At 52.6% G+C, this 8,123-nt stretch overlaps 1 protein-coding gene across 1 annotated transcript in view; it reads right to left on the bottom strand.

Moving 5' to 3' along the window:
* Positions 1-1,026: 1,026 nt before the first annotated feature.
* LOC103617926 (wiskott-Aldrich syndrome protein family member 3) overlaps positions 1,027-8,123 on the bottom strand; it is a 12,529-nt gene continuing 5,432 nt past the window's right edge. The window contains exon 9 of the mRNA XM_008636276.2: positions 1,027-7,794. Within this exon, the coding sequence (XP_008634498.1) occupies positions 7,637-7,794 (158 nt within the window). The 3' untranslated portion in view covers positions 1,027-7,636. The remainder of the gene's footprint in view (positions 7,795-8,123) is intronic.

Genomic DNA, 8,123 nt, shown 5'->3' with positions numbered 1-8,123 from the left:
GGATCCAGGCCCTCTGTGTGACATCTGAAAGCAGAGGGGAGGAAGGTGCCAGCACAGCTCAGCACCACCCCAAACTCCTGCTGGGGACACCCTGCTTCGGATCCCCCCAACGAGCCAGGCAGCCCCAAAATTAAGGGAGTCTATTAAGGTGAGGAGCCATCAGCCCCAAAATGTCCTGAAAATGCATTTTGAAGAAAAGGGTTAATTTGTGGGGATTTGAGCAGGTTGGATGGGACTTGGGGCAAGCTGGGCTCATGGAAGGTGTCCCTGCCCATGGCAGGGGGCGGAAACCAGACTGGAAATCAAAAAAATTCTGGCATTCTGTGATTTTCTTTCTTTCCCTGATCTGCTCTGACCCGAGACAAAAAACACGACAAAGACCAGCCTGATTTGAAAACTGGCCAGAACTACAGCTAGAGCTGAAACATCTCAGTGTAAAATTAAATTTGGAGGGAGGGCAGTGATGGGGATGTTGATGCTCATGACTACAATTTCTGGAGACATGGCCAGGCTCTGCTAAAGCTGCTCCTGCTGCCAGCAGGAAATCACCAGCTCTCCACGGGCATCACAGGAATGTCCCCAGCTCCAAGGCCTCTTCCTTTCTAACACAAGACTTTCATGGTTTTTCCATGGCAAGAAATGCTCTTCCATGGAGTCAGCGGTCCCAGCTGAGGCATCAGGCTTACACCAGCACTGGGAAGAGGTGAAAATCAATGGGATTTGAAACACTAGAGCTGGGGAGGGGCCTCCAGGGACAAAACCACCTCCTACAGAGGCAGGAGACCCTCTCCCTGCTGGGGGTGATGTGCTTATTGCTTTTCCTTAAACACCAGTTTCCTGGGATCTGATTTTTGGAAGTGGTTCTGGTGGCACCTGCTTCATTCCGTTGCTGAGTGACTGGGAAGTGTTGCTGTGTCCAACCTTCCCTCGAGGTCTGAGGGAAGGAAAGGGAACAGTTTATCCTTCTGGAAATCACGTGTGAGTTGTTTGTTTGCTTTTTAGTTTTGTGGGGGGGGGGGTTGTTTGTTTGTTTGTTTATTTTTAGATTTTTAAAAAATCTTATTTTACTTTTAGGTTTCTCAACTGAGCCACCCCAAATCAAAGGGTCAATTTTAAATTGTCCACCTTAATGGTTTACTCAGTACAGCCTGTGGATCATGAATGGCCCAGAGGAGCTGCTGCCTTTTAAGTACTGAAATGCAGCAGTAACAGCTGTGAGTTCACATCCTTCCCTCTCAGGTGGTTGTTCTGCAGCATGTTTTATCTTTATTGTATTTGAGGGTCAACACCAAAACCGAGAGGGAGCAAAAGCAGCTGCCCTGGCTGCTGGGGGATGCTTTGGGCTGTAACCCCCTGGGACAGACCCCCAAGGAGGGCATGAGGCAGAGCTACAAACGTGCCAGAAATGCCCTGTGGGCACCTCCATCGCTCCCTGGCTGCACACAAGGTCATGAGCTTCTCCCAAAGCCCTCCCATGGCAGAGGCTCCATGAGCTGAGTTTCTCCATCCTCACCTTGAGAAAGCTTTCCCTGAGACCTGACTCAGCTCCTCTCTGCCACAACTCAACCCCACACTGACCTGGAGAACAGATTTATTCCCCTCACTCCCTTTGTGGCTTTGCACAGGGTTTGACCTGCCTGAGGTTTCCCCTGTGCAGGCTGCTGTGAGCATGGCCAACCTAAAACGCTGGGCTGGTTTCTTTCTGCCTCATTTTCCCCTCTCTGCACTCTCAACCTTACACAGAACCAAGCACTGGAATTACCACTGAGCTGAAAATCCCCCCAGGCCAGCCCAGTCCCCTGGCATTGCCACTGTGGGAAACGTGGGCAGGGAAAGGCTCCTTTCACACACACTTGGGCTCACAACAACCAGCAAGAGGTTTAATGCTGTTCCTGGGAGGAGGGAGAGGTTAGAGGCACCTCTGGGAGGTGGCACCTGTGGGAAGATCCCTACAGGGAGATGCCTACGGGAGGGTGAAGCATCAGTGGTGACATCTGTGGTCTCAGGGTCCTGTCAGTCTGTAATTCAGACATCAATTTGGGTAATGCCACATCTGCTCTGCCTTCAGGGGACACCGTTTTCCATCAGCTCTTGCCTGGGGGTTTCCCTCAGCAAGAGCCCATCCCTTGCTGCAGGCTCTGCCTCAGCCTGGTGACACCACCAGGACCTGTCCTCCCTTGGGGACATCCTATTGTCCTCCTCCCACCCCGCCTGTGGGGTTTGGGGCAAATACCTCCTCCCTGAAGTTCTCAACTGTGGGCTTCGGTTTGGTTTTTTAAATTCCTTCCACCAGCAAAATACAGGCACAATTTTCACCCAGAGAAGGTGGAGCTTGAGAGAGTGAGCCTAGAAAAACCTGGGGTTTGTCCAAGAAAGATCAGATTCACACACAAAAAACCCCTTTTTGACTCTCAAAAAGATTGAACTACTTCGAAGTCTAGGTTTGGGCTGTAAGTGTCTGGACAAGGACGTTTTCCGGAGGCTGTCACATGAATTGGTGGCAGCCCTAAGGGTCACCAGGTGCCTGCAGTGGTGCTCCCAGGCACAATTCCCACCCCATTCCTGGTCATCCCAGAGAGCACAGCTGTGTGGGGGCTGGGAAAGGCCCACCCCGAGGGCACAGGGACCCATTCAGGGATAAACCCAGCCTGGCTTGGCTCTCCTGGACTTTGCTCAGGCACTTCTGCGTGGGGGAGTGGAGGGGCAGGAGAGCCCCGCCGCTGTCACCAGCGGGGGACGCGGTTGTGGCGCTGGTCAGGGGTCACCTAAGGAAGGGACAACGGTCCTCAAGGTGCTGCTGCCCAGTCGAGGGTAAATTCATGGGTGAGTGAGCATTTGAGGCTTCTAAAGTGCAGTGCAGGTTACATGGTCTTTGCTGTAGACTGTAAACTCCTCAGGACAGACTCCTTGCCCTAACTTTTATTTATTTATTTTTTTAATCTGTAAAGTGACATTCTGGCTGAGAAAACCTTACCCCTAAATAACTACTACTACAGGAAAAACAGGAATCTCGGTGAAAGGAACAGCCTGTGCTCCCCTTGTCAGCATCCCATTGCTACAACCTGCCTCCCTCCAAGCAAAACTTCCGCTTATCATTAAAGCTGAGGTGTTAATTCAGGCTCAGGGGAGTCTGCAAAGTTTCTGTTCAGGCTTTTGGGTGTCTGGAAAGGGAGAGAGAGATGGAAAAGTTGCTGGGAGGAAATCTGAGGGCTCTTCTGTGGAAAGAGCTCTCTGAAGAAGCCAAGTTCAGCCTTAAGTTTGTCGCTGGAATAAAACCTTCCCAAGGTGAAACAGCTACAAAAGCAGGAGCTCTCGTGGGATGGGATGACTGCTCCTCTCTAGGTCTCTTCCCAGGGTGGAAAATTAGAAATTAGAAACTGCCCAATCCCTTTTTCCTTCAGGACAGTGACCCCCTAAGAGCCACCAGCACCACCAGCCAGCTCCAGTGGTCACTCTCAGTCAGGGAGACACTGAGTGCAGTGCCAGGAGTGAGCACTGCAGGACTTCCACCAACCTTCAGAAACCTGAGCAGGACCAGCCTTCACACCTGGTGCAGCTTCACAGGTGTGCCATGGGCACTGTGGTCCCCACTTTTCAGATGAACCTGGGATGTCCAAGAGGTTCCTGACGGACCTCAAGGATGACAACCTCGCATTAACACCTCCAAGCAGAACCAAAATGGCTCATTCGCTGTTCCACTGACTCCACCCCAACCCATCTGTATGCACATGGGATATTTTTCTCCCCTCTCCATTGACAGTCATATTTATTATTTTTAATCTATGCCCATAAATTGGCAAGTAGGAGGAAGCAGATAAAATGGAAAGAGGAACTCTCAGGAGATCGGTTGGGCTCCTTAAATGTTTGGCACTCTGTGATTATCTGTTGGCAATGAAATGCCACTGCTGTATTTTAACAGGGAACACAATACCTTAATGTACAGGAGAATCTCCTCAGCCCAATTCTGGTACTCTTGAGAGAGGAGAAAATTCAATCATCTGTGACCTGGATTGTATTTTTTAATGTCTGCCGGGCTAGATAAAATATTTAAATATTCACTTTTATATCAGCCCACATGAGGATTTGAGCATTTCAGGTTGTGTAACACAGCCTGGCCTACTTTGGGGAGAATGTACAGAAATAGGCACATATGTACAAAACACTGAGTGTGCAGCATGTGGGGCAGACAGACAGTGTTAATTAGCGTGGCACAGTCCCAGCAGCACCAGCCCAGGGCAGCCAAGGAATTGGTGTCACTTCTGTTGGATTTCAAAGGGCACCTGAGCAAAAACCAGGTGAATCTGCCTCAAATAAAGGTGGTCAAGCATGGCTGAGTCCCTCAAGTGAAGGCACTGAGGATGGAATGGCTGTCATGGGATTGGGGCTCCCAGTGCCACCATGTGGCGTTAATGCTCCAGCTTGGGGATCCTGGAGGTCTTTTCCCACCTGAATGATTCCCAGTGCTTGCCTGCCTGGTGGTGCTGTTGGGAGAGCAGGGTCACACCAGAAATGGGTGTCCAAACCCACCCTGAGGTCTCCACCAGCTCCACCAGACACCTCTCTGGGATGAGGATGGGGGATCCCACCCCTGCTACCAAGACAACTTAAGGGTTTCCATGGCAGTTCTGATCCCTGGAAGAGGAGGATCGTGGTGTTTCCAACCAGCTGGAGGTGCTGGGAGGTCATGGTGCTGCTGGCTGGCTTTGTAGTTGAGAATGTGAAATGGGTTTGTGCTATCAGGGGATTTCCTTCAGCAGAATAGGATGGGTGAGGATGTGCTGGGATTGCTGGGGTGCCTGATGGGGACCTGGTGTAAGAACATAAAGGTGTGAGGAAATGGGGGTGAGCCTTTCCTGCCCCCCTGGGGCTGCCAGCTGTGCATCTGCTCTGCAGCTGTGGCTTGTGCACAGGTCCGAGTGACCTAAATGACCTTTAGGGTCCCTTCCAACCCTCCTATGATTGTCAATGGCATCAACCCTGACAGCAGCAGGGTTGAGTGACAGCTGCCAGTCCCAGCACAGCACAGTGAGGGGACAGGGCAGCGGGAGGCTCCAGGGACAGCCCTCACCTGCCACACACCAATGGAGTCCTGCCCCAGTTACCACGGCCCCATGTGACACACGCACAAAGCAACTGGTGCGTGAAAAGAAGGGACTTGATCTTTGAGGGGCACTGGGCTGCTCTCCAGTTCCCACCAGGACTGGCTCAGCTTTGCAGAACTGGGACAGTCACAGAGCCAAGGGATGAGCCAGTCCCGTGTGTCCCTGAGCCCTTTCCCGGGGCCAGTGGGACTTTTCAGCTCTGCTGGGTCCCCACAGTGACTCTGCATCCCCTCGACCTCTGTAACAGGTAAGAGCAGCTCCACCAGCCCCTGATATTTTCTATCTCTCACAAAGGGTTATCAGTCTTTCTAAATTATCTAAATAAACCAAATTTCTCTTTGCTTACAAACAGTTTTGTGATTGTGTCTATGTTAACAACGCTCCACCAGAAACACCACCTTAAATGTTGCCCTGAATTTTTACACCCCTTCCTTCTGAAGCTGCTCCAGGCCAAACTCCAGCTGCCTTCCCAAGGAAAGCACGTCCTGGGCATTGCAGGGGCTCTCTGTCTTGGCCAGCCTTTGGAAAAATGCTCTTGCAGCCATTTCCCTGTATCTCAGAGGGTCAACATCAGAACTGAGAGCTCTCGGTGAGCACCAGGAATTTCCTGGCCACCTGCAGGGCACTGTGTCTCCCTGCTTCCTCTGGTCACTCCTGCTCCTTTGGTTTTGCAGATGAGCTATTCCATGCTGCTTCTTGCCTTGCCCTCTCCCACATCCCAAATCCATTCTACCCCTCTGCTCAAGCCCACTCGGCACCACAGCTACCAGCCCAGGTGTGGAGGTGTGGAAGGTGTCACACCCAAGGGAAAAGAGACCATTTCGTGCCACTCAAGAGGAGGGAGAGCTTCTGGGGGGCATTTCCCAGCAGCTGGGCAGAGGATTCACCACATCTGGCCATGAAGGATTTGTCACTGGGGGCAAATGTGCAGATGTTGGGACTTTGCTCAACACCAGCGTTCCCCAGGAAAGCAGCAACCTGGTCCAGTGGAAGGTGTCCCTGCCCTTGGCAGGGGGTTGGAATGAGATGGTCTCTAAGGTCCCTTTCATCCCAAACTATTCTAGGATTCTGTGAATTTAAGGATCAGCATTTGGGTCTCAGCCTTATTCTCCCACCCCTTTTAGAGGTCTGGCTGCTGCTACATAGTCGAAGTACTGATCACCTACAGGGCTACTGGGAGAGGCAGAGAATTGGGCACAGAGCCCAGGCTTTCCCCATTCCGGGACTTGTGGTATAGGGGAACACAAAAGAGAGCCTGGGGACACCACGCTGGTAAATCCATGGATGGTCCTGGCCCATTTTCCACAGGTGGGGAACCTCTCCCAGCTCTCTGCAGGTTTTCACACCTGACTGTGATATTTCCAGTATTCCCCACCCCTTTGCTCTGCCTTCCTGTGCCTCCTCCCTTCGTTCTGTGAAAAGTCTTCCATGAATCCCACTCTGTTTTGATGGGACAACAGGTATTTTCAGTGCTGTCATAGGGGCCTGTTCTCCATCTCCTCCATCAGTGCCCAGCTGTGGGACAGCGGATGGAGCAGGATCAGGTAGGGGGTATCAGTGCCTGGGTCTGAGCTGATCTCAGCTGGACAGGCACAGTTTGTGGGGCTGCAAAGTGCACATTGAGAGTTTACCTGAAAGCAGCAGATTGTCTGATTCACTTTTTCTCAAATAACACTGAAATGGTGTCACACTAAGGCCAAGGAGAGCTGGGCTTGGGGAAGCTCCCTGGACCCCTCCACTGCCCTGCTGGAAAAGGCAAGACAAGCCTAGACAAGGCTGTGTCTCCCTGCCAGCCACACAAGCCTTGCCTTCCCCCTTTGCTCCCGGAAAACCAGCTCCGGGAATGGATACAGGCTCAGGTCACCAATACCTTTGTCTGCTCATGCAACCTGGCATAGTGCAAGGTGTCCCAGTTCTAGCTGGACTAGATGGGCTTTAAAGGTGCCTTCCAACCCAAACCATGCCATGATTGTCCAGGGAGCAACAACGCAGTGGTGTAACTGCTGCTAAACGTGGTGTGTCACTCTGTAGGGAAGGACGCTCCTGCCCACACGCAGCCTTTGGAGCTGCCTGACCCCAAAACCACCAGCAGCAGAGTGTCCCCAAGCCCACACGGCCACCTCTGCACTCCCGTGGTGGCACCAGCTGTGCAAACAAGGCTTCTTCTCCAGGAGCTCCTCATTATCACTGCTGCCTCTGGGGCTCCCTTCTCTCGCAAAGCACACTCAGGGCCAGTCTCCGGTCTTGCTCCAGGTGTAAATCTGGAGTAATCCTAGGAACCTGCCTTCAGAGAATTTTGGAAGTCATTAACTGTGAAAGTGCTGCTAATATCTGGTCTCACTGCCTCCGAGGTGTATCCTACCAGTGCTGCTGCTGCTGCTGCTGCTGCTGCCCAAGGGGTTTTTGACATAGTGTAAAAGCAAAGCTCCTGACCGAGCGGGGCCACCCACGCCCGCTGGCAGCGACGTTGGGGAAGGCGCCTATACACACCTGGAACGGAGATGGGAGCTCCCCCCAGCCCAGCCCGGGGCCCCTCAGTCCGACCACTCGTTATCGTCCAGCTCGGAGTCGTCGTCGGACTCGCTGTACTCCACCGCGATCCGGCGCGACAGGATCGTCGCCACGTCATTGCCCACAGGCTCTTTTTTGGCCTCTTGTTCCCACTGCTCCTGGACTTTCCGGAGTTGGATTCCTATGGGAAAGGGAGGAAGGCTTTAGGGGCAACCCGTGAATGTACCCAATGTGCAGTGTCCCCCCCGGTCATAAAGTATTGGCTGAGATGAGAGGGCTGCTGCCCTGGTGATTATAAAGTTCTATGGGATAATAGGATAGGATTGGTAGGACAAGGGGGAATGGCTTTAAACTGAGAGAGAGTAGGTTCAGATTGGATGTCAGGGAGAAATTCTTCCCTGTGAGGGTGGTAAGGCTCTGGCACAGGTGCCCAGAGAAGCTGTGGCTGCCCCTGGATCCCTGCAAGTGTCCAAGGCCAGGCTGGATGGGGCTTGGAGCAGCCTGGGACAG

This window comes from Corvus brachyrhynchos, unplaced genomic scaffold (genome assembly GCF_000691975.1).
Source record: "Corvus brachyrhynchos isolate BGI_N302 unplaced genomic scaffold, ASM69197v1 scaffold346, whole genome shotgun sequence".
Taxonomy (NCBI): Eukaryota; Metazoa; Chordata; class Aves; order Passeriformes; family Corvidae; genus Corvus; species Corvus brachyrhynchos.
This window is presented reverse-complemented; position numbering and strand designations above follow the sequence as displayed.